Source organism: Cryptosporidium ubiquitum, assembly GCF_001865345.1.
Source record: "Cryptosporidium ubiquitum isolate 39726 chromosome Unknown contig_7, whole genome shotgun sequence".
Classification (NCBI taxonomy): Eukaryota; Apicomplexa; class Conoidasida; order Eucoccidiorida; family Cryptosporidiidae; genus Cryptosporidium; species Cryptosporidium ubiquitum.
In genome coordinates, this window is record NW_021639830.1 from 285619 (window position 1) to 310728 (window position 25110).

Consider the following 25110-nt stretch of genomic DNA (forward strand, 5'->3'; position numbering starts at 1 on the left):
TTAATACAAATTAATATTATCAAAATAAATCAAATAAAGCGAAACATTGAACAACATAAAATGTTTAGTATCAGTATAAAGTTATTTTAAAAATGATTGAGTTTCACTTTTTTACCCAATAGATTGCAATGCTATATTATGAAATCCAAACCTGAGTAACAAACATATCTTTTATTTGTTGGTTTAGAGAATTATACCATTTTTTTAACTTATAGGGCATTTCCGTTCTTTTACAATCATTAGAATTTCCATTTTGATCATTTATTGCAAATCCATAAGCTATGTCGGATGCAGGCTGTCTCAGCACCCAACCTTCTGTTTTACCAATATTAGTACATTCTAAGGTATAAGTGAGAAAAGAGTTTGATTTATGGGAATAGTATATTTCCCCATTTTCTTTCATATTTCTTATAAATACCAACTCTTCAATTCCAATTGAAGGTGCGTTAATAACAAGAAATTCGGATTCAGATGGTGGTGCTTTAGTTTCAACTTGTGTTGTAGAGTTAAGAGACCAAAAATAAATAGGGTCAACAAAAAAGTATGCCTTAGATGCAGAAATATTATCTATTCCATCCGAACTTTTTTTTGAAGGGGTTTCGGAAGCTACTAACTCTCTTTTTGAGCATGTAAATACAGAATTCAAAATCACTCCAATCAGTATAAATGAAAAAAATAAAAAAGAAATATTGCTCATACTTGTTTTATAATAATGGAAAGGAATAATATCAAATTAAGTGTTAAAAGTTAAAATTTCTTTAAAATCTAATTTTCTAATCATTTTTTCTGTGAGAATATTGCAAATATTTTGGGAGTTGATCGAAGTTGGTAGGTCTGGGCACTAGATAATTCAAATATTAAACTTTAACAAAAGATAAGAATTAATATATATTTATTTTATAAGCATACTAGAAATTAAAATTGATATAAAATTATAGATTATTTTTATTGTTTTTCTGTGTAATTTCAAAGTACACAACTTTGTGTGTATTATGATATTCATAACTACACTAAGGATGTACACAAAAAAAAAAAATAAAACAATAAGATTTTTTAGGGAGAAATGTCGGCAATATTTCGATTTTCTCCAACATCAAGTATTGCAATTGGCACAATTTCCAAAATTAGTGAATTATCCAAAGAAGGAATTTATTCTGCAAATCTTCCACAAGTAAATGATGAAACACATATTAACACTAAGATTAACGAAAAAAATGAAATCGAAAAACGAGAGAAAAAAGACAAAAGTCCAAATAGTGCAATTATTAAGCTACTAGAGGACAAGAAAAATGACCTTAAGAAGAACATTGAAACTCTTTCAATTCAATTAAGAAGACATATCCATCAAGTCGAATATATAGATTCTAGAATTTGTGAATTGAAAGGAGAAAAGGCAGAATTGTATAGCTCAAGGTTGACACCTAATCTCAGGTTAGATTCCGAACTATATCAAACAAGCTTTTCAAGACTTAGCACCACTATAAACACCGGGATTAACACTCCAAATAGTGAGCTGGCAAACAGTAACGAGGTTGGAGTTCAAAGTGCTTTTTTCTCTTATAAAATGGAAAAAGATTGGATAATAGTACCTGAATTTAAAGAAATTGTTTCTAGATTAGTCAACTTCCCACACCTCAAAAACTAGTATTAATAATAACGAATTGTTTAATTTACATGTAGCTTAAGCGCCAAATTAGTCAAACTGCACGGCGGCGCCAACAATGTTTGGGCGGCTCAAGTGCCATTTTACACGAGTTTGCGGTATATGAATTTAAACTAGAAGAAAGTGTTTGTCGTCTTATAATTAAGTCACGTCTAAACTTGAAGGAGGCAAAATAGAAACAGTTCTCAGTAAATCATAAAGGTAATTGTTTTTTGTTAGGTTGTATTTCGTATAACATATAAAGATGGTAAGTTTGCAAGATCCAAGTCAATTGAAGTTATTATTACCGTTTGCTCGATTTTTTTCAGGACTCTGCCCCAAAGCTAGCAAAAGTTGAGAAGATTCTCGGTCGTACAGGATCTCGTGGTGGCGTAATTCAAGTTAGAGTGCAATTTATGTCTGGAGAGACTGAGCTTGCAGGCCGTTCTTTGATCCGTAATGTTAGAGGCCCAGTCAGAGAAGGAGATATTTTGGCTCTATTGGAAACTGAAAGAGAAGCACGTCGCCTTCGTTAAGGTTTAGTAGTAGAGTATTTTGAATAATTTAATAACTTATTATTACACTAATTCGGTTATCTTTTTCTTTAACTTAGTGACTGCATTTGTTGTATTCTTGCAGCTAGCAGAACAAAAAGACAAATTTCAAAGACTGTATTTCAGTAGCTAACCTGTAATTCGATTTGAATATAAAAAAAATTTATCCGAAATATTACGGTAACTAAGGTTAATTTGCAACACCTCACTCGTATTCAGAATTGCCGTCGTAACTAAACTTCCAAAGTACTATAGAAGATTCGGGGAGGCTTGATGTAGTTACAATCAAATTATTATTTAAACTAGGATGTTTAGATATAGAAGTAATGATTGAACTAGGAGGAGAAACGGATTCCAATGAATATAGATATTTTGCAGTGTGCAGACAGTATACAGAAGCATCTCCTATTGCAGTTACTGTAGGGTTGGCCCTAGGAACAAAAACTTGATCTCTCCAAATTATAGAAAAACCGGTAAACATAGGCAAAAGATTGTTCTCATGTGTATCGCTGGTGCAACCATTTAAATAATCTTTTTGTATTTTATCTGAATTTGCCCAACTGATATTTGTTTTGTTTATTCGCTCCTGTCCAAACCTCCAAATACAAGATGAGGAATTTCCAGTACAAAGAAGATATTCATCATTAAATGAAAATATAGAATGTAGGGAATAGCTAGATCCTTGTGGTCCTGATAAAGTTTTCAAAAGTTTTAAATTTGAAGATCTCCAAATTCGTATTTTATTGTCAAAAGATGTGGAAGATAATATTCTTTCGTCATTGCTTTTTTCAAGGCTAATAACGGGAGCCTCATGAGATAAAACCTGAGAAATACAACCTTTCTTTCTGAAATCCCAACTCCTAATATAGCCATCATACCCTCCTGTGTATATTGGCTGGTAAAGCCAATTGTTAGGTACTGAAATAGAGGTACAAGCTCCTTTATGCGTATTTTCCAATTCAAAAACAGTAGAACCCAAAAGTGATCCACTTTTTTCTGTTCTAATCCTAAGATCATATATACGTATTATTCCTGGTGAAAAACATGCAGCTAGCAAGTTTCCTGATACGTCGCTTTTTATGTCGTTTATTCCTCTGCATAATTCACCACGTTTAATTCCAACTTTCTCAAGTGATAAAATTCTCTTTCCAGTTTCTAGCGAATGTACATAAATTTCACCTCTATCTGTCCCACATGCAACTACCTGTCCATTAACTGTAATAACACCTCTTACAATAGAGCTTTCACTATATATTCCGTTATTATATTTACATGATATCTTCATAACGGGAACCCATGTCCCATTAAAAAAAATATTATCATCCTCATTGACATTTTCTTTCATCTTTTATAAATATCTCTAATTTTATTCCCTTATTTTTTTCTAAATTGGGATTTAACTTAGGTAAATTTAGACATGCACTGCGCCAAAAAACTGGCAATTAATCATTGAAAATAAATTCAAACCACTCCAAATAAATTATTAGTAATTAAAATGTCAGACCAAATCGACAAAATATATAGACATAAGGAGATTCCTTTAAACGTTTGTCATTTCACGACTTTACCTTCAACACAAACTTGGGCCTATGACAATATTGATGTTTTGGTCAGTTCAGAGAAATTGTCTCCAAAAGTTTGGACAGTCATTACTGCAGATAATATGACATCTGGGATTGGTTCTTACGATCATAAAACCCTTAAATCTCGTGTATGGTGTACATCGCATGGCAAGAATCTAAACGCAACATATATTACATTAAGACGAAGAAATTTCTCCGAAGAATCCGACAAACATATTTTAAATTTAAGTTTGTATACCCTTGGGATTGCTCTAACAGTTTGCAAGATTTTGGGGGAATTTGGTATTAAGGAACCCAAAATAAAGTGGGTTAATGACATTTATGTTAATGGTAAGAAGCTGGGAGGGATTTTGTCTAAACAATTAGAAAAAAGATATGTATTTGAACACGCCGAATATGAGCCAGTTGTATTTGGAATAGGCTTAAATGTACTTCATGATGAATGCGATCTTCCAAAAAATGTGGAAACTCCGGCAACATCAGTTAAACTTGAAAGTGCATTAGATTCATCATTTATTCAAGTTAATAATATTTTAGAGAGGCTGCATTTGGAAGTTATTAAATCAGTAACTAATATCAATTCATCAGTATATGTAGGATTCCAAGACACTATTCTAACAGAAATTAACAAGAGGTTACTTTATAAAGGCAATGTTGTAAGAATATTGGATTATGAAGAAGAAGGAAACGAAATGGAAATGGGAATATTTCAAGGAGTAGATAAGAATGGGTTTGCAATCATTAAATCATCTAAAGTAAATGGGTGTGAACTCAAACTATCCCATGGAAGAATTAAATTTGATGGCTAATCATTCATTATCTATACAAAAGATAACGGGTTTTCCATAATAGCAGTTAGGTCTTTATCCTCATTTATATTAACTCCTGATATATCAATTCTTGAATATGGGCATTCTAAAAGTTTTATAATTTAAATAGTAATTAATAATTAATATATCAAAGTTATTGACTTACGGAATTCAACAGGGAACCTCGAAAGGTAATTATCAGAAACTACTATTAAATATGTCCAGAAAACGTCTCTCACTACTCTATTCCAATAACCATAAACAATAACTAAAGTCCCACAAAAGTCTCTTGAACTTGAATATGCCATAAACCAATCTGTAATAGTAACGTATCTTGTAATAACAGAAAGCTTTGCTCTTAAGTACTTTTCCAAATAAGCAACAATTGTGTATATGTACATAATTGATTCATCTTCTCCTGGCTTTAACATCTTTTTAATATCAGAAAATTTCTCCTCCATGGATTTCACTATCTCTTTATAGCAGAAAATGCAATCTAACGATGAGATTTTAGTTAACTCTGAAGCTTTATGACCATATCTAGCGCATTTTTCTGATATTTTGGTATATTTTTCATGGATACTTCTAGATTGTATATTTTTGTTTTCTAATAAACATTTCATAAACTTATGAAGGTATTTTGATGTATTTTTCCCTTCGGCAATATGATTACCTATATTAATTTGATGAATCGCATACATGAGTTTTCTCTAAACTTACCGATAAATTTACATCGTTCATTTTTTGGTAAGGTTACTCCACTTGATTCTGTTTCAGCTTCAGAATTTTGACTTTTACCTCCTTTTTTTGCAAGCTTCTTAATTGCATTTGCTGCTTGAACATTTAGTTGTTCTTTCTGATAGCATATAAAAGCCAAAAACAATGCAAAAAACTTAACAATTTTCATTTTTTTAGTTATTAAAACCGAATAACTTCTAATATTTATCAGTTTTTTTTTAAATGATGATTTATATCAATTTACGTAATTTTCTGTATTTGTATCCATTCCTTTCCATCTTGATCTTAACACAACCATAGCATGTCTATGTTGACCCACAGCAACAACCTCGGCGCGCGCGCCAAATTTGGCGGTATGTCGGCATTCTATGTTTTAATTTTAGTGACTTCCAACAGAAAGGGTCCAGAATTGACAAAAAGGATTTGAAAAAGCTGTTGGGTTTTTTAGATTAAAGCGACAAAGTTTCGGTTATTTAGAATCCCTATTTAAATTATACTCCTCTATTAAACTATTTTGTGATAGCTGAGAGAAAATTTCAATAATTTGGAAAGGGAATACTTTAATAACAATTGAATTAAAAAGCTCTTTTAACTTTAATCGTACCTATATATGTTAAGAATAAGCTAATATTTGCACAGGTGTTTATATTGAAGGTTTAAACAAAATTCTCAAACAGTTATTTTTTTAATTAATAATTTATAATGTCATCTTACAAATTCAACAATTTATTAGGAGTACCATATAATGGAGGTGATATTCTTTTTTTCTCAGAATCTTCGAACTTAATTTCCAACGTGGATAATAGAATTTGTGTTCATGATATAAAGTTTAACAGAACCCATGTTTTAGGATGCGAAGCAAGAAGCAACATAAGTAAAATGTGTCTTTCACCTGACGAAAGTATTCTGATATGTGTAGATGAAGACAATTATGGTTCAATCATTAATTTCCAAAAGGGATTAATTCTTAATAGAATGCAATTTCCTGGCTCTGTTGGGTTTATTAGTTATAGTCATAATGGCCATTACGTTGCAGCTGCTGTCGATTCTGGAATTTACATATGGTATGCGCCATGTATATCAAAAGGTTGGCAGTTAATATTGAAAAGGAAGCATATTATTCACAACTCTAAAGTAAATTCCCTGGACTGGAGTAAGTGCGATAGCTTTTTACTCACTGCCAGTAATGATATGACCGTAAGGCTCATAAGTATCGAAAAAATGTGTAATTTTGATACAGTGGCATTCGTTGCCCATAAAAATCCAGTCGTTGGTGCATACTTTACAAAAAGTATGCAATCTATATTTTCTGTAAGTTCTGAGGGCGTGATCATATTCTGGAGGCCTTCTTCCAAAAAGGAAAGTCAAGGAAAAAAAGTTGTTACACCTAAAAAAATTCTTATTAGACAAATTAAAAAACCTAAAATAAATGATTACTCAACTAAAGATATGGATTCAGACTTAGAACCCGAATTATGTGATGAAATAAGAAGTAAATATTGGATCGAAGCTTTGAGAGCATATGTAAATCAGTCAAAGGGAGCAATTATTACAGGCTGTACATTCAATTATGAAAAGAACCTTGTTGCAATTTCAACTTCGAATGGAGTATTTACTTTATACGGAATTTCAGTTGGGCTAGATGCCGATTCTAAAGATCCAAAAAGCATTTTAATTCATTCAATTCATACTTTTTCACTTTCCAACTCTCCTTTAACCTCGCTAAAATTTGGTGCAGGAGGCGAATGGTTAGCAGTTGGAGCAGCAAAAATGGGTCAACTCATTATTTGGGAGTGGCAGTCAGAATCTTATATACTTAAGCAGCAAGGCCATTCATATGGTATACAATGCTCTAGTTTTAGTCCAGCAGGATTAACTCAAGGAAAATGGAGCGGAAAAACTTCTCATGACAATTATCTAGGTATTGGATCAAGGACAATAGTTGCCACAGGAGGGGTTGATGGTAAGGTAAAACTTTGGGATATTAATTCAGGATATAACTTTGCAACATTTTCCGATCATATTGCTCCAGTATCCAAAATTATTTTTAATCCACAAGGTAATGCAGTACTATCCGCATCACTGGATGGTTCAATTAGAGCATACGACATTATGAGATACAGAAATTTCAGGACTCTAACAGTTGATGAAGACACCGGAGTTCAGTTCACATGTATTGCAATTGATAGGGCTGGGGATTTGGTTGTAGCAGGCACCCAGGGTGAAGGATGTAAAATTTATGTTTGGAGTTTCCAAACTGGCAAGCTAGTAGATAAATTATCTGGGCATACATCTAATATTGTTGATATTGCATTTTGCCCTTCTCTTTCAAGCCCGGGAATTTTAGCTTCCGCCTCGTGGGATGGTACCGTTAGAATATGGGATCTTTATGCTCGTATTGGCAAAGGAGCGACAGGGGAAACTTTATTACATTCTTCTTCTGTGCTTTCAATAGCATTTGATCCTAGAGGAAATAATATGCTCGCCACTAGTTCTTTATCTGGAAGTATTACTTTCTGGGATATTAATAAGGGCACTGTCGAGGGTAGTATTGATGGTCTAAGAGATATTCATAGTGGGAGGAGTTCTTCAGATGCATTTTCTGCAAACAATAGTAGAAACGGCGGAGGAAAGCTTGGAGCAAATACAAGCCAAAATATTAATAGGAACCAACATTTCTCATCTATCTGTTACAGTAGTAATGGAAGATTTCTTCTTGCTTCTTCTAGAAACTCTGCTAGAGTATGCCTTTATGACACATTAACATTCACCTTAGTATCTAATGTTCAACTAACAAATTCGCGATTCTTTTCGGGAATTAGAATGGAGCTTAATTCAAATTCAAACGCCAGTAAAAAGAAAAGAAAGATACTTGATTCTGAAAATCCAGACGAAATTTGGAACCCTTCAAATAAATTAAGCGAGAAAGAGAAGATTATTTCTGAACACAATTCTTTACCAGGTGCTCTTGTTGGCGAGTTTTCCAATCCTAGTAGGCAAACTCAATTTACAGTTTATGAGGTAGCATTTTCCCAAAATTCTTCACATTGGATTGCATCTACTAACCATGGAGCATTCCTTTTTGCAATTGATACTCTGGGAAATTCATATTCAGGCTCATCAAATCACTTAAATATGTTAGATACCTTTAAAAAACAAATAATGACAAAAGAGGTTAATTTAAGGAATATTAATAATTTCATTAAAGAAGGAGACTTTTTAAGAGGCTTGATTCTTGCATTAGCTATGAACAATTTTAATATACTTGCAAGGGCATATATTCAAATTCCAGTTAATTCGATCGATTATATTGTCCAGAATATTGTTTCATTTTTGCTTCCAAACGTACTCAACTTTCTCAGAGTTGTAACGAATCCTAATAATAAACATTTTTTCAGACTAGAACGTCATCTAATTTGGCTTGAGTCTATTATCAGGGTTCATGGGAATACATTTCTTAATGTCAATGAATCTCTAAGTGACTCTTTACAGAATAGTAAAAATCTTATTGAAGATAATGTAAAAAACAATGATAGTGAGGAGTGCGAAAAACTCAAACAAAACAAACTCGCATTATTATCTACAAATCTCAGTGATTGCGATACAAGAAGTATTTTTCTCGCAATTTTGATGAACATTTCTCAAATATACTCATTTTCAAGGCAAATATATGACTCAAATTGTTCCATATTACATTATATCTCACTAAGACTAATATCAAAAAAATTATAAATTATATTGAATTTCTAAATTTTTAGAAATTCGTTTAAACTGTATCATTATATTTAGTTTAGAATTGATAATCATTTTTTGTCTTAAATATTTTTTTTGATATTTCTTGTTGTATTTCAGTCCCCACAATGCATGCATAATATGAATTGCAGGCATGAATATTATTTGCATGCATGGACAATATTATCATGCAAAAAAAAAAAATAGTTACAGATTCGAAATATGTCAAGACAAGAAACTTATCTTTCCTAATGTTTTTTAGTTTGATTTAGTATTCATTGCCTTTGCAAAATAAACAAATAATAAAAAAAAAAAAACTACCTGTGGTTGTAACAATTATTTTGAGCAAGTTTAAAAATACAACAAAACCGGTAAATTCATAATTGTTTTTATATTTACAAATAAATTGCTAGAGATAATCAAATTGAAATTATTGGAATCATTAAGGTTTGTTAGACTTGAAGATGATGATGTATTCAGGGCACATTTCAAGCAAGTTAGAAAACGACAAATTATCATATAGTTGTTACCAAGGCAAGGAAAAATTGGGATATAATGAAAGTTGGTTCAATAAAATCAAGAACAGAAGTGAAGCAGGAGTATCATACCAAAGCCAACTTGAAATTTTATTTTGGATAGCATTCTGTCTAGTGCTGATGGTGGGATACAAGTACCTTTCTGATGGAAGTTTTTCCGCAATATTGACACTATCTTCGGCATTCCAATGTTTTGCATTTCTATTACTGGCATCAAAAGTTAACACGCAGTGTTCTCTTTCAGGAATTTCTCTAAGAAGTCAAATACTGTATTCAATAGCTTTAATTTCTAAATTATCTTCTACTTTATTTTTCAATGGATATTTACCAGTAGATAGATCGGGCGATTGGGTATATCAAGTGGCAGATGTAGTTTCTTTGGCTATTTCTCTCTTATTAATTTATTGGGGGAACACAAAGCTTAAGTATCAATACAAATTTGATAAAGACTCAGTAAATATTATCATACCAATAGTATTTTCTGCTATATTAGCTGCAATAATACATCCAGATTTGAATAGTTATTTCCCAGCTGACTTTGCTTGGACATTTTCATTATATTTGGAAACAACAGCGATGCTACCGCAGCTTGTTATGATGACAAAAATTGGAGGTGAAGTTGAAACTCTTACAAGTCATTATCTGGCATCTTTAGCAACCTCAAAGATTCTGTCATTTGTGTTTTGGCTTTTTTCATACAGGGAACTCGCTCCTGAGCATGGAAAAAACATTCCAGGATGGACCGTAATGGCTTCCTTTGCAATTCAAATAATTCTTTTTACAGACTTTTTGTATGCATACATTAAATCTGTTCGTTTAGGAAAAGCACTAATTATCCCTACAAGTATTGTATAAACGAATGCTCGTTTTTTTCTATCCCAAAGAACTGATACAGACTAATATAAAAAAAATAAAATATATTAAAATAGAATGGAAAGAAAACTTCAAAGTTTGAATTACTTTAATGTAGCCAATTATAAATCAATAAAGAAAAGTTACATAAAGTACAGAATTATTTATTTATAGTCACATTAGTATACGAAATAAGAATACTTCTTGTTTGGAATGCTAATTAATATGATAAGCACTTGGAGGAATTTTCTGATTTATTGAATTGCTTTTTCTTTCGGCTCTATTACTCTGTTTAATATCAGTATTTTGTTTTTTTGCTGGGCTCAAGTTTCCTTGTGTAGAGAAGATGTTTGGACTAATACCAGCCATTCCTTGTAATTCTCCACTGGATTCATGGAAATTCTCCTCGAGTATTTGTTGGAAACTTAATATATTAACACCATCAGAAAGGTTCTCATTTATTACTTTGTACATTGATGATAGTATTGTAATTGTCTGCATTCTGAAATTCTTCAAGGAATTGACAATTTCTATAAAGTTCTCATCCGAATAGTTTTCAAATTCTATAAAACCGTTTTTGAGCTCTTCAATTGTCTGGGAATTCCTTTTGATTTGTCTTTGTAGCTTCTCTTCATTCTTAAAAAGATCTTCACTAATGTAACTAACCAAATCTTTGATACTAGAAATCTTATCGGTAATGGTCTTGGACAGCTCTTCGCCAAATAGGAAGCCACTTTCTTCTTCTTGCTTTTTTCTAAGAGCAAAACATTCATTATTTAATTCTTTAATAGCGGACTGAATAAGTTCTGAACGATTATTTAACTCTTTTTCTAGCTTTTCAATTTGTTCTCTATTGAATAATTCTTCAGTTTTAAAGTTCATATAGTTGTCCTGTAAATTATTTACTTCATTTTTAACCCCTTGAATTCTGTGCTCAAGTTTCGATATCATATCATTTTCAGCTGACCTATTCTTAAGCTCATCTTTAATCAAAATATTAATATCATCAAATCTTTTTTCTGTGTTTTTTTCATCTTTCAAATTTTTATTACGGATTTCCCCAATACCCTTTTCCAAAGCCTCAATCCTACCTTGTGTTATAATTCTAACGAAATCTTTGAATAACTGCCTAATTAAACATAAGTTCTCAAGCTCTAATCCTTCCAAATTACTTCCCATTCCAACCAAATCTTCATCTTCGACGAAAACGTCTCTGAGGATTTCATATATTAACATCTTGCTTACTTCAAGCTTTTCGTTTCTATTACGTTCATAACAGCTACAATTCCCATTACTTAAAGACTTTTCTGTAGAGGAACATAAACAAGAGCAAGAACTTGAATCAGAACTTGATAGCGAATTTGAGTTTAAAGTCGAGTCTAAATTCTTATCATCTTTCTGGTGTTTTTGCGATAAAGCTAACATATTATTTTCAGCCGCTTTATTCTCAATAGAAATCTTCATATCTCTTAGTTCCAGTGCAATCTCCTGAATCTGTAATGCAATATCTTTTACAGTTGATTCCATTATTGATTGCTGAACTTTTAGATCTGTAATGTTTCTCTGGAGTTCTAGGTGGTGATGAACACAATTTTTGTCTAGCTTATCCACTAACATTTTTTCCAGAGTTGACACTGATTTCTGTACCATATTATTAATATATTGTTCATTTGCAATTCCAAGAATATTTTCAGCTACACTCTCCAGAAGTTGTCCCTTGTTATTTTTGCATGCAGAATTTCCATGGCAGTTGTTGCAGCAATTTCTTGAGTTTTTTGAGTTTTCATTTCCCGTCTTAAAGTTATGGTTTCTTCTTGATAATACTACTCTTTTGGAAATATGATTTCTAGGCCGATTTACTACTTGTAGTTTTTCTACCAGACAACTCATTTCAGTTTGTATTATTCTATAGTTTCTCTGTAACTCTTCAATCACATCTTCAATGTGCTCTGCCCATTCTGAAACATCCTCAACAGTTGACTGTGAATCGTAGTCTTCCATCTTGAATAAAAATCTAGGAGAATTAGGTTTTATTGTATTTTTAATGACGTCTCCTATTAACCTATGTTCTATTAAATTCTATTTTATTTTTCTCAGTTTGGTGCATTATTTTTTTTAAATTGTGTGTATTTTTGACTTTTTCTTTGAAATAAATAGAAATTGTGTGCCAAAAATTTTATAAGAATTGAAATTTAGTATTTAAAAAATAATTGAAAGAGTTAAAGTTTAGAATTTTAACATTTGTTTTAATTATATTCATATTTAAATCTCTTAATTTGCCTTAATTATTTCTGCTTAACATTAACTCATTCTAAAACTTGAAAAAAGATGTCAATAAAAAGTAACTTATTATTTATTTTGCTATAATTATAATTTAAATGTATTATTTTAGATGGTATTGTGATATCTCAACTCCCACTGATAACCTTAAATAGGAGCAAACGCAAAGTCAATATTTACAACATAGCGTCACTAGGCGCGACATGCAGAAATTCGTAAAATGACATTAGAGTTTCCATTAAAACTAAATATTCTCATTAAGATAAAAACGAGGAAACAGACATGGTATGGCGAACGTCCAGTTCTCACTCCATCGTCTATTTTCAATGAATTCGACTACAGAATACTTTGGCAATTAAATGTAATTACTTGTATAAGCGTTTGAGCTACTTTCGAGATTCTTCTTATAATACATATATTCAGAATTAACTTTGTTTTTTATATAACAAAGGAGTATCATATCAGTAGCTATTCGCGACGAAAATAGCATTGATCAATCCTAAAGACATAATCAGCTATAACACATCCCAGAAGCTAAATTAAAGGAACGACTAGACGATATAATATATGGACAAAAATCATTTCTTGGAACAAACTACCAGTTTTTTTTATCGCCAGTTTTAAATTATAATTACACACCCACCCAAATAACATTAATTGTTTTTTGATTTATTTTTACGATCCCAGCTGGATCTATTGGATACTACGCCTGTAGAGTTAGATAAAGACAACAAGATATTATTTCCATTGTTACCATTATTATTAATAGTTTGGTTTGGAGGAATTCCCACAGACTTGGAGAAATGCGCATTATTTATAGTGTGATTTTGAGAAGGTTGGATAAATGTTGAATTTGCGGGTTGAACTCCAAATGAGTGATAATCATAGTGACATGAACCCGAAATACCATTGCTAATACCTGAAACACCCCCATTATAAGAAGAAAAGTGGGAATTTCCGTCTATTGGATGATGGTAATAGTTATGAATATTATTTCCATCAGTTTCCTGCATTCCAAATGTATTTTGGCCAGAATGAATATGAGATGAAGTATTCTGGAGATTTACAAACTCTGAAGATGGATTATTACCTTGTTGGTCAAATAGCGGATATGAACGTTGTTCTTGTCCTGCTGTTAGCTGCTTAGGGCCCTTGCCAGCCCCAACATTACTGTTGTTATTACCGGCTCCTGCACATTGGTTGGAAAACACACGTTTTGATTGTCCACCATTAACTGATCTTCCAGTTGAAAGATTGCTATTAGGTACTTGAGCATTCGTCTGATGGGGAGCATGTTGATTAATATTATGTGGATTGTGAGTAGATATGGGCTGCAAAGCTCCAACATCGTATCTTATTTCATTCTTGAGATTTACACTGTTAAATCTGGATGTGGCAACAGGTGCAACTGCCGAAGAATTATGGTGTCCTGGTCCTCCCAAAATAGATTTTTCATTTACAGCAGAAATATGGCCAGATGTATAAGCCGGTGGCAGTTGTAATGAGTGAGGCTGCTGCTGAAGTACAGAGGATTTGATCCCTTTTGGTAAACCATTCATGGAACCCATACTACTTGATCCTTTATATGCATTATCAAAACGGGACTTACTGATACTTCCACCAATTGGCTTGTTAGTTAAGTTGGTACTCACATTTGAGACAGGATTAGATGAATATTTAGGGAGGAGGTTTGTAACTTTGGTTACCAGTTCATACAAAGATGAACTTGTGTTGTTGTCTAAAGAATAAAGCCCAATTGTCACTCCATTGATTATCTCATTTATAGAATTAATTTCCAAAGAATTTGCAGGATATCCTGAAGCAATAGCTTCTGTCACAAAGTCCTGTGTTTGCTTGACAATTGTTTGAATATTATCTAGTGATCCTCCACTTTTGTGGATATTTGCCAGAGAAGAGCCTTGGACAGATAGAGCGAAAGTTTTAGATTCAGGTTTTGAATCATAAAGTTTTCCATGGTTAAGCTTCGTAATACCCCTGGTCTTGGCAATCATTGAGAAGTCAGGATAAGGAAGCGGAATCAAAGTAAACTCATCTGGCCCAACATTTTCAACGGTCCAAACATCGGGAAATGCTTCTACAAAATGCAGTAAATTTGTCCAACCAAGTATTTCAATATTTAAAGGAACTTCATAAAACTGCGAAAATTCGCTCTCGAGAATATCCAAAGGAAGAAAGTCCAATGAACTTTTTGGGATGTAGTGAGGGGCCAATCGTTTGCTTATCCATCTTCGTAACAGAAAGTGAACTCCTTGTAAAACTATCATTAAAGATGTTTGAGGTATGTTATCCTTACCAAAACTCGATAAAGATGTTGTTGCTGAAGATGTAGTAGTAGTTGATGAATGAGACGAGAGAGCTACTGAAGAAATCCCATTATTGTTCATACCATTTCTAGAATTTGATTTATCAATTCCATATGTATCATCATCATCAGATATTAAAGAAGATCCTTTCGTATGTTGATTAGAATTTGCATTTAAGTTACCATTAGCGCCCTGATCTTTCTTAATTTTGTTATTACCTCCTAACGTGGAGTTAATTGTGGGTTCATTTTCCCCAGTAGATGAACCTGGTAAATCTTTGCTTTGATGTTGTCTTGGATGCTGATTTGCGGATACAATACTACTAGTATTATATATATTGTCGGAAATGGTTCCAGTTGGTCCCGTACCTGTTACTCCTGAAGAACCACCTGTTCCATTTATGTTTTGTGGAAGTTGTGGCCCAAAGCCGGAAAAAGTTGGTGGCAATGCTCCCATCTTCCAAAATGCTTCTGCAGCTAGCTTGAAGTCTGCAAATGAAACTGTCACAGATTGAGCTGGAAGTAATAGTGGGGTAACTCCTGATGAGAGATTAACTTTAAAAATTGGAGACAACTTTGGAATATTCGAAGAATCTATTATGGTATGAGGACCTTCTATAAAAATGTGAGGTAAGGCTTGAATCAAACCCAATAGTCCATTTTGAATTATATAAGATTGAAAGAATGAAGTTGCATCATGCTCGAAACGGAAACTAGTAAAGGTGTCATATAGCATTGGAATATGAATCATAGGAACTCCATGGCTAACCATAGGTCCCAATTGGCTAAGAGCAGAATGTATTACTAGATGTAAAAGCCATTCAAACTCAACTGGTGAAGCTGGAGGAGTTTTCGGCCACTCTATTTGAACAGGGGCAACGATTCCTCCTCTAGGAATAAATCCCATTCCAATACTAGCAGACATAGTATTATAGATAGGTTGTTGAGGCGAAGAATAATTGGGAGGGAGAGGTGGCACTCCCCCAATTACCATATTATTTCCCATCATCTGTTTTTTTATTCCAGATGTATGGTCTTGAAGAGTTCCAGATACAACCATATTACCCTGCATTCCGTTTAGAGTTGGGGAAACGGGTTTTCTATTTGGCAAAATGTGAGAGATAAATCCCCCACCTCCTTCAAAAGTTGCTCTTCCTATCTCCTCAATGATTGCTTCCACAATTTCCAATTCACAAGGTTCATTATAACGCACTAGTATATGGAGACCCTCCGGATCATTGCCGGTTGTCCCCAAAATTTGAACCTGGGCACCACTTTCCTGTTCCATCCATTTTTGATTTGATCCTGAAACCCCAATAATGGCACCAGCCAAATTAGATATACTCGGATGAAATTTAGAGCGATCTATAGGTATCTTTTTCGTGTTTCTATAAGACATAGTTTGGCCTTGAGAAGGTTGGTTAATAGGAGGAGCAGCCAAAATGTTCCCAGGAACTCCCATGGAATTCACCGATGGAGAGTTTAAACCAGCAATCCCAAGAGAACTCGAGCCTGATGTTGGAATGGACAATGATCCTACTGCAACTCCAGGAACTGGTGAAGATTGGGTAGAGACATGAGGTTGGGCCTGCATATTTGGATTATTAGAAAATCGAGTGCCAGCCCTTCTTTGATTATTAGAGTTAGTCGGACCAGATCTGAGTTTACCTTTTTGCTTTTTCTCAGTCGGTCCAACCTTTGCCATCGGATTTGTGGAAGAGATAGTTTCCAATCCTTCGGCGTGGCCCGTGATATTTGGATGCCACATTTTTAGATATTCTTAATTGAAAAAAAAAACTATTTACTGATATTATCTTCTGTAATAATATAGGGGAACAATATTTATTAAAAGAGAACAAAAAGAAAAAGATACACTTTTCCCCAAGACAAACCTGCCCTAACAGTCTTTTTGAGTCTATATTTATCTGATTTCTCGATCTTTATTAATTAATGTTGCAATAAATGCTAAGATTATGTAGAGTGGTTAATTTTCTTGTTTCAGGTCCAAAATAACACTTAAATTAGTTACAATTATCTAAACTCCGTGATTCCTGTTTCGATGCCCTTGATATTATAATTGGACTATATAACTCAGAGACTCACCAAACTTTCAGAATTCCCGAGGCCTTTCTCAATTTATCTAGTTGTAAAGTTGATTCAAACCCAGGAAAAATCTAAGTCTAGACTAAAAGAGAAGAGTCTCAAAAAAGAAATACAAGTTCGTAAATTGGAGGCAATAACGGACAAGTCCTTATTTTCAATGATTTTGTATTCTTGGCCAATAGAGATGTCTGTTATCTCCAATGCAATTAATTTCTGAAAAAAAAGGTCAGTTACAAGACCAAATTATGTTATAGATCCCAATTATGTATTACTTATTATTGAGTCTATATGTAGAAGGATTATTAAACATCCGAACGATCTGAGTTTTTATGTATATCAATATTACACTTAAAAAAGTCTTCATGTCAGAAAAACAAACGATTATTGATATTGTAATACATTCGAGATTGAAAAGGTAGTTAACAATACAATCGCTTTAGTATGTTGATTATTTTCTAATTACTTAACAATTGAAGATCAACTATCTCAACAAGCTTTGTTGAATGTACTTAACATTTACTCATATATTGATATACAAATATATAATGATTACTTATTAAGTAGATGGTTATAGTAATTTGTTACAGGTATACAACTTAATATTATAAATAAATTTTCGTTAATTAAAGTTTGAACATGATCTTATTTACACTTTAATTATTCTTTATTACTTTGCTTTGTTATTTTTACCCAAGACAAAAAAATCCGTATTTAAATATTTAATAGTGAATTTTTTAAAATAATAATGTATTATATTATATTATATTGTATTATATTATATTATATTATATTATATATATATTATATATTATACATATTATATATACATTATATATATATATATATATATATATATATATATATATTTGTACAAAGTAATTAAACTTTGAAAAAAAACTATAATTTGAATCTTAATCAGTTAAGACTAGATATTTATTTGTAATAAATAAATTTAACATTAATTCGACTGCAGTCATGTCTCTATTATCTGTGATTCCACCTTGTATAAATTAAATAATGAATTTATATACGTATAATAAAATTTACACAAAATTTTTAAAAACAATTATTTATTATTTAACAATTTCCTATTAATAAAAACTATCATTCACAATACATTTAAAATATATCTATTTAAATTTTCCATGTAATAATACACAGGTCTATTTATAATAAAGCCACACTCTATTAGGCGGGTGTATTTGGCGGTATGAGTGTGGTCTTAATGCATAATAGAAATGCAAAGTGGGCATGTAGTTTTGTTGGAAGTTCTAAACCATTTATAAATACATTCCGAATGGAATATATTGTTACACGTATTACATCTTTTTCTTGGTAGTGTCCTGTATTGGGGGTGCACAATCGAATAACAAATAAGGCAATCTTCTATGCCTTCTAAGTATAACGATAAATTGTTTATCCAGGTGAGAATTGCGTGAACGACATTTTTATATCTTACGGCTTTAATAACAGAAATAAGCCAGTTTGAATTTTGTTTTTTTGATACTCCGATGACATTTGGAATGTTCACTTTTGGAATGACAAGCGGATGATGTTTTGAGAAAGTAAATGAGAGCGTGGCGGTAAACCCACGTTCAGAATAGTTTATTTTAATTGTCCTGGATGAGATATTATGGTCAAATGTAATTTTTCTATCTGGGTTTGACATTGTTTCAACAATTAGAGGGATATGATTGAATTCTATCGGGATAATTATTGGTGAAAAGTAGTTAATAACCAATTTTTGTAGAATAGCTTGAGTTTTGTTGTTAGAGTTACATAGCCATATTTCACGTAGTATTCTTGGAAAATATGTAGTTAGAGATAAAATCATCCTAGTAGCTAGGAGCCACGTGAAAAATATGTTACTGGAGTCCCATATAATCGATCCCGAATTAGAGTTTGGGTTCAATTCCGTGATTTCCTCGAGATTAGCAGTAAGTAGTCTACGTCTCTCAGTGTTTGAAGAGTGTTTGAATAAATCTAACCAGTTAGTTCGCGGATTTATCGTTTTTTCAGAGGATTTCTCTATGGAATGGCTTATCTCTTCATATTTGATATGATCCTCTAAAATCACTAATGTTTGAAAAGCAAGTTCAACCAAAACGTGAATTAAGGACATTCGAATAGTTTGAGTAATTTCTAAACCTTCACGTGCATCTAAAAGATCCATCAAGCCAAAAAATGTTGTATTTTTCAAAACAATCTCATCTAGAATGAATTCGGAATAGTCCCTTCCTTTGACAAAGTATTGTAATGCCTGGCAAATTGAAGTATCCTCATCTTCTAGATTAGAAGGAAGAAAGTCATTATTAGTCTGAGATCTTAGATTTATCTGTTTTTCCATGATTGCTTCTCCAATCACTACTGGGTTCAACTCCAACAACGATTCAATACATGGTGTCAAGTTCTTTTCTATTGTCTTAATATTTGGATTTTCTTTATCAGTACAAATTACAAAATCGTCAGAAATTAATTTTGGTAAAATAAAATTCCAACATCCTAATCTTTGTGAAACATCCATATATATTGAATTCAAATAGCTCGAATGGCCAGAAATATTAGTGGAAGAATCACTTTCCATTTGTTCAAAATAATTGACATTAATTGTACTAAAGTATGTTTCCAATAACTGTTGAGCTAGAGAAGGCCCAATAAGTCTTCTCCAATGAGAAGCGATTACTTCTATCCCTCTTTCAAAGTTTTCTGAGTCAGACTCTGAAATTAATGGCTTACTTTCAGGTCTAATGAAGCATTCAAAGTGATTTATCCCAGAATGAATTGGCTCTTTTGTAAAATCATATTGATCTTCTTCATCTTGATCTTGTTCTTGGCCGTCAATTTCGTTAAAATCACCATCTTTATTTTTAGAAATTAAGTATTCTTTTATACAATTATTAAGTTTCTCAATACTAGTTACGGCTTTGTTTAAATCAGGATATTCGTACTGTGTGTCATACCAGTTATGCTCTTTCAATATCATTAATACCAAAGACTGTAACTTTAGTGAATTTGTAGTTAATAATTTTGATATTTCCATAGCATTCTCCTTAATTTTACCTAATTTTGATTTTAGCACAGCCAAAATCCACATTTTTCCAACATTCTCCGAGTTTTTTAATACTACCATTTGCTCTATAAATATTCTCAAACCAATACCGACTGCATAATTCTTTTTAGACATTAAAACTGTTGAAATTAACCCCAAAAACTTGTCAAAAGTGCTTAGAATATTTGTTTCCAATTGAATTGTGACGCTAGTAAATCTTAACTCATCCAATATTGTCTCATCTTCCGAAGATAACTTAAGCTTTTCATAAATACTGCAGGAAAACTTCAGTGAATTTAAAACAAGATATTGAATTGCCATTGAATAATCGTCCAATCTTTTGGCTATTTTAGGGTCATTATTGATTTCAGATGTTGAAATTTCAAAGATTTTCCCAACTAAATAGTGAATTGTTGAAGAAAGCTTAATCATTAGCTTGGATAACTCCAAGTTATTATATTGAAATTCAACCTCTATATTATCTTGAATTTCTCTTCCTTGAATATACATTGTTAAATATTCCTGTAATAATTCAATAAAGACTGCCATTAAATCACAAAATCTAAATAATTCTTTTGTATTTAGAAACTTAGAAATATCTAGATTAATCAATTCCTCTGTTAAAACATCTATCAGTTTCATTGTTGAATATATTCCAAATTCTAACTTGTCGTTTTGAACTCCTTCTTCAATAATAATGGCTTTAGTACAATGTATTAGCCTAGATATTTTCGTGTAGCTCTTCTCTTTGAAGTCTGACAATTCTTTCATTTCAGTATAAAACAAATCCAAAATTCGACTTGACAATTCGAAATATATTTCTGGTAATTCAACTCCTTGTTGCTTGATCTTAATTAATGCCAAAAATAAAGAAGTCGAATTGCTTTCCAAAATATTAGAATCCAAATAATCAATCATTATTGAGAGGTATCCATTTCTCATATTATTGTCATCATTCATTAACTCAAATAGATGAACAAAGAAGTCAGTTCCTAAGTTCAGAATTAATTTTGATTCTGGTTCATTATATTCTCCAAGAATAAACTGGGCACTATTACTGATTTGTTGAAAATCAGGCATTTGATGAATATGCTTAGAGACCAAATATCGTGAAAAATTTATAATTAAAGAGCTAACTTCCTCAGCTTCATGTATGAATTCACTAAAGTTGAATAAAGTTAAAATCAACTCTTTGTCTAAGCTGAGTTCACTCGAATTTATTAATAATTTAATAGATTCCTCCGATATAAAGAGATGCTTAATAGTGTATATTATTAACCAGTAGCTAATCTTTGTCTCCTTAACATCACCAAAGTTATTTGAGTTTAATTCCGAAGTAGAAAAATCTGCAATTTCTTTAAATATTCTTAGGAATCTCCGAATTCTAAAGCCTGTCTCAAATAAATCACTCTGTAAACACACACTTTGGTTAGTTATCGAATTATTTAGACATTCCATAATCCTTGCAAGCTTTTTGAACAATATTTCATTTTCATAACTTTCTTTGGAATAAGAATTTGTCATTTCAAGAGCTTTATTGGAGTTCCTGTCAACTAAAACAGCTAGCTTATAGATTGATATGTTTTTTCTACCAGTTATCTTATCACCAATATTAAATACATCGAAAAGAAGAATCCTTTCAAGCTTTGATACTTCAGCTCTGAACTTTGAATTAATTATTTCATGGCTTTTAGAAAAAATAGAATCAATTATAGGGATTAAAGCATTTCTCGACTTTGAGTTTTCAAACCAAAAATCATTATCCGAGTATATCAGTGAAGATAGTAGTTCGGTAATAAAGTTCTCGGAAATAATACTAGCATTATTCATTAAATTAGTCACTAAATCTCCAAGCTGCGATACCTCTTTTAGATTCGAACCCGAGACGGATTTTTTTTTGAAGGATGAGTTGAGCTGTGAGATAATTAAGACCATTATAAAATCTGAGAAAGATCTTGATATATTTAAGAGTGAGGTTTTGCTCAATGCAACAAAAAAATTCATATAGCATTCCTTAAAATCCAAGTTGTAGGATTTCTCACTTGTAAAATTACTTGTTTTATTTTTGTTATATATTTGATCCGTTTGAGTTTCGTATTTATGAGCAGAGGTAAATATTTTGTTAATATCATCCAAAACATCTGAATTAACATTTGGGAAATCTTTGCAAACTGCCTCTAAGAAAAATTGGGATAAAGATGTTTCTTTATCTGATAGTTGCTTATACAGAAAAGATTCTAATGTGATGGACTCCAGTGAGTTGGTGTTACTAACAATAATGGAGACCATTTCATTTAAAATAGATTTATATTTAAGTTCTTTTTGAAATAAAGCAAAAATAAAAGTTGTGAATATATTTTCCAAAATTTGGTAGATAGCGTAAATTCTCTTATGGTTAGTTTCAAGTGGTCTTTTCGACAATATCTGTATAAAATCTGTAAATATCTGCAAAAATAAATTAATAATTTGCTGGGTTTTCTCATTGTCTTTGGAATTAATAGGTTTAAAGATCACTTCTATGATAGCTTTGTTAATAAGTTTCAATCTTGAAGTTATAATCTCGTATTCATTTTCTTCAATTTTGTTATCCAAAATATTAATATTTACAAATGTTTCATGTGATGTATCTTTTAGCCATAATAAGACATGATCAACAAATTCTGAGTCTTGTTTGTTGAGAATCGAGCACAACTCCAGAAAAATGACAATTCTGTATGATTTTTGGTTTAATAAAGGCCCAAATTTGAGATTTTGGTGCTTATTTGATTGATCCATATAAAATCTAGTCCAATAGCCTGTCAAAAAGTCATTCAGGTTAGAAATACAATTATTTAGATTTCTCTCCCTGCATTGTTCAATCGACCAGCTGTGATATTGTAAAGAATTTATCATCATGTTTGAGAATTGTTCATTTATTTTAAATTGTGCCTTTGAGTGAGCTATAGAATTAATAGAACCAGAAACAGTTTTATTAGTGGTTAGAATAAATATGATTGGACTCCAAATAATCTTTGAGTAATAATTAATGAGAAATTCTTTGAGTTGGGTTTGACTTTCATCAATAGTAGTAAACTTTTTGTGCAAAAAATGCAAAAGAATTGTGTAATAACTTTCTAGTGAGCAGTTTAACAAAGTGGAGTTAGGGGTTCCTAAGGATATTGTAGTTGAATCGTCTTCAGAGTCAGTGGAAAACTTGACTAGGTGTAAAATAATACCAAGAGGAATCAAGCACAGTAAAGGCAAGCTATTTTCTTGAATACTTTCATATAAAAATACCATAAGTTCATTAAATGTTTTAAAGTAAAAGTCAGTTTTATTGATAATTTCATTAATGAGACCGATCTCATTATTGAAATGCAAAAATTCATCTAATAGGATCTTAAATGGGATATTTGTTGTGATGTATGGCAATTCAGAAAATAATGAGTGACAACTAATTTGATTAGGATTGCTTAAACATATGAGTAGGGTTTTTGTAAAGTACTTTATTGGAGAACCAAACAGTTTGTTAGGGCCTTGAAGCCAAATTTCGGGAAATAATTTTAAAAAAGTAGAAATCAGTTTTGGAGAAACAGCTTGAACATTTGAATTAGCTGTGTCACCTAAGCATTTGAGAGCATCAACAAAAGTTTTAGAGGCAGATGGAATGTAGTTAGATAATCTATCCAAAGCTTCAGGATGGTTTAGTTTTAATTGGTTTAGAATGATAGACATGGAATATGTGAGGAGTTGAATGGCATCTATTCTGATAATACTACTGTAATTATTTGAGATAAATGTCCATAAAGTTCCCATCTTTAAAGTGTTCCAAGAAAAACTTCCATCTGAATTTTCAATAAATTGATTGATTTCTGGAGGGAATGATGTGAAAATTAAATGAAGTGCAATCTGAAAAGAAATCAAACAAGAGGATTCACTTTGCATAGTTTCCATAAATTTTCTGACGGATGCAATAGAAGTGGATATCATTCTATCGAATAGTTCTTCCTCTTCCGGCAGCGAAGAAACATTTGCATTCAATTCACTCTTAATATTCTTTAAATTGCAACTTAATAGCCTGCCGTATAAATCAAACATGGATGAAGAACAGAATTTTATCAGCCTGACGATTTTTGCTCGGTTGTCCTTCCCAACTAATCCTTCTAAGCAGTCTAGAGCAGATTTTGAAACTTCGGGTTTAGGATCATTAAAAGAAAGCCAAAGTGCAGGAAAAAAGAGCGTACAGAATTTTTCCAACTTTTTTCCACCAACGATCTTGTGTAAAAGAGATAAACATTCATTTGAAAGTCTTCTTATTTTTACATCTGAATCATATACGCCAACTCTGATATATATATAAGTGAAGTTAGAAAGAACAGGTTCCCAATTCATGTCTGGGTCAGGATTCTCTATTAAGTGATAAAGCTGCTCTTTAAGTGCGACAAGCCCCTTCATCCGAGTTAAACAATCCTTCTTAGATATATTTGTGAATATTGGGACAAAAGAAGAGTTAAGAGAAGATATATTTAGTTGCTCTTTACTATGTAGTGTATCAGGATCATCTGGTGAAATATTAAACTCAGAAAAAATTCCCCATAAAGATGTTGCAACACCTGCTCGGCTCTCACCCAACAAGGATATGGCCTTTGAGCTATTTATTGAGCTTTTAAATTTCCCTTTTGACATTTATATTCTTAAAAAGTCAGGCAAATTATGATTTAAAGGACCGGCGCTAAATATTAAAGTATCGAAGCGAATTCTAAGTTTTTAAATAATTTAATAGAGTAATCGGCTAACACAAAGAAGACCTGAGGTAAACAAAAGTCCCATTTTATTTATCTGAGTTCTTGTATTCAAATAAATAATTTAACGGGCCCTACTTTAGTATTAAAAGTTCAATATTGACATGTGAATATGGGCGCCATATCGT

At 31.9% G+C, this 25110-nt stretch overlaps 11 protein-coding genes across 11 annotated transcripts; 5 read left to right on the forward strand and 6 right to left on the reverse strand.

Annotated features, from left to right (window-relative positions):
* Positions 1 to 136: 136 nt before the first annotated feature.
* Positions 137 to 697, reverse strand: cubi_00664 (uncharacterized protein; the record flags this gene model as incomplete). Its single annotated transcript, XM_029017677.1, has 1 exon — positions 137 to 697. One exon carries the CDS (start codon positions 695 to 697, stop codon positions 137 to 139), a length of 561 nt encoding a protein of 186 aa, XP_028873475.1.
* Positions 698 to 1063: 366 nt separating this feature from the next.
* On the forward strand, positions 1064 to 1645 carry cubi_00665 (uncharacterized protein; the record flags this gene model as incomplete). The annotated part of the gene is made up of 1 exon (XM_029017678.1): positions 1064 to 1645. One exon carries the CDS (start codon positions 1064 to 1066, stop codon positions 1643 to 1645), a length of 582 nt encoding a protein of 193 aa, XP_028873476.1.
* A 262-nt stretch (positions 1646 to 1907) lies between these two features.
* Positions 1908 to 2178, forward strand: cubi_00666 (40s ribosomal protein; the record flags this gene model as incomplete). The annotated part of the gene is made up of 2 exons (XM_029017679.1): positions 1908 to 1910; positions 1972 to 2178. 2 exons carry the CDS (start codon positions 1908 to 1910, stop codon positions 2176 to 2178), a joined length of 210 nt encoding a protein of 69 aa, XP_028873477.1.
* A 223-nt stretch (positions 2179 to 2401) lies between these two features.
* Positions 2402 to 3541, reverse strand: cubi_00667 (WD-40 repeat-containing protein; the record flags this gene model as incomplete). The annotated part of the gene is made up of 1 exon (XM_029017680.1): positions 2402 to 3541. The coding sequence occupies one exon, from the start codon at positions 3539 to 3541 to the stop codon at positions 2402 to 2404; it is 1140 nt and encodes a 379-aa protein (XP_028873478.1).
* Positions 3542 to 3691: 150 nt separating this feature from the next.
* Positions 3692 to 4588, forward strand: cubi_00668 (biotin-(acetyl-carboxylase) ligase; the record flags this gene model as incomplete). The annotated part of the gene is made up of 1 exon (XM_029017681.1): positions 3692 to 4588. One exon carries the CDS (start codon positions 3692 to 3694, stop codon positions 4586 to 4588), a length of 897 nt encoding a protein of 298 aa, XP_028873479.1.
* An 11-nt stretch (positions 4589 to 4599) lies between these two features.
* On the reverse strand, positions 4600 to 5495 carry cubi_00669 (uncharacterized protein; the record flags this gene model as incomplete). Its single annotated transcript, XM_029017682.1, has 3 exons — positions 4600 to 4694; positions 4755 to 5261; positions 5309 to 5495. 3 exons carry the CDS (start codon positions 5493 to 5495, stop codon positions 4600 to 4602), a joined length of 789 nt encoding a protein of 262 aa, XP_028873480.1.
* A 533-nt stretch (positions 5496 to 6028) lies between these two features.
* On the forward strand, positions 6029 to 9058 carry cubi_00670 (uncharacterized protein; the record flags this gene model as incomplete). The annotated part of the gene is made up of 1 exon (XM_029017683.1): positions 6029 to 9058. The coding sequence occupies one exon, from the start codon at positions 6029 to 6031 to the stop codon at positions 9056 to 9058; it is 3030 nt and encodes a 1009-aa protein (XP_028873481.1).
* Positions 9059 to 9522: 464 nt separating this feature from the next.
* On the forward strand, positions 9523 to 10449 carry cubi_00671 (ER lumen protein retaining receptor 1; the record flags this gene model as incomplete). The annotated part of the gene is made up of 1 exon (XM_029017684.1): positions 9523 to 10449. One exon carries the CDS (start codon positions 9523 to 9525, stop codon positions 10447 to 10449), a length of 927 nt encoding a protein of 308 aa, XP_028873482.1.
* Positions 10450 to 10662: 213 nt separating this feature from the next.
* Positions 10663 to 12447, reverse strand: cubi_00672 (uncharacterized protein; the record flags this gene model as incomplete). Its single annotated transcript, XM_029017685.1, has 1 exon — positions 10663 to 12447. One exon carries the CDS (start codon positions 12445 to 12447, stop codon positions 10663 to 10665), a length of 1785 nt encoding a protein of 594 aa, XP_028873483.1.
* A 932-nt stretch (positions 12448 to 13379) lies between these two features.
* On the reverse strand, positions 13380 to 16817 carry cubi_00673 (uncharacterized protein; the record flags this gene model as incomplete). Its single annotated transcript, XM_029017686.1, has 1 exon — positions 13380 to 16817. The coding sequence occupies one exon, from the start codon at positions 16815 to 16817 to the stop codon at positions 13380 to 13382; it is 3438 nt and encodes a 1145-aa protein (XP_028873484.1).
* A 1557-nt stretch (positions 16818 to 18374) lies between these two features.
* On the reverse strand, positions 18375 to 24866 carry cubi_00674 (RING domain-containing protein; the record flags this gene model as incomplete). The annotated part of the gene is made up of 1 exon (XM_029017687.1): positions 18375 to 24866. The coding sequence occupies one exon, from the start codon at positions 24864 to 24866 to the stop codon at positions 18375 to 18377; it is 6492 nt and encodes a 2163-aa protein (XP_028873485.1).
* Positions 24867 to 25110: the final 244 nt, after the last annotated feature.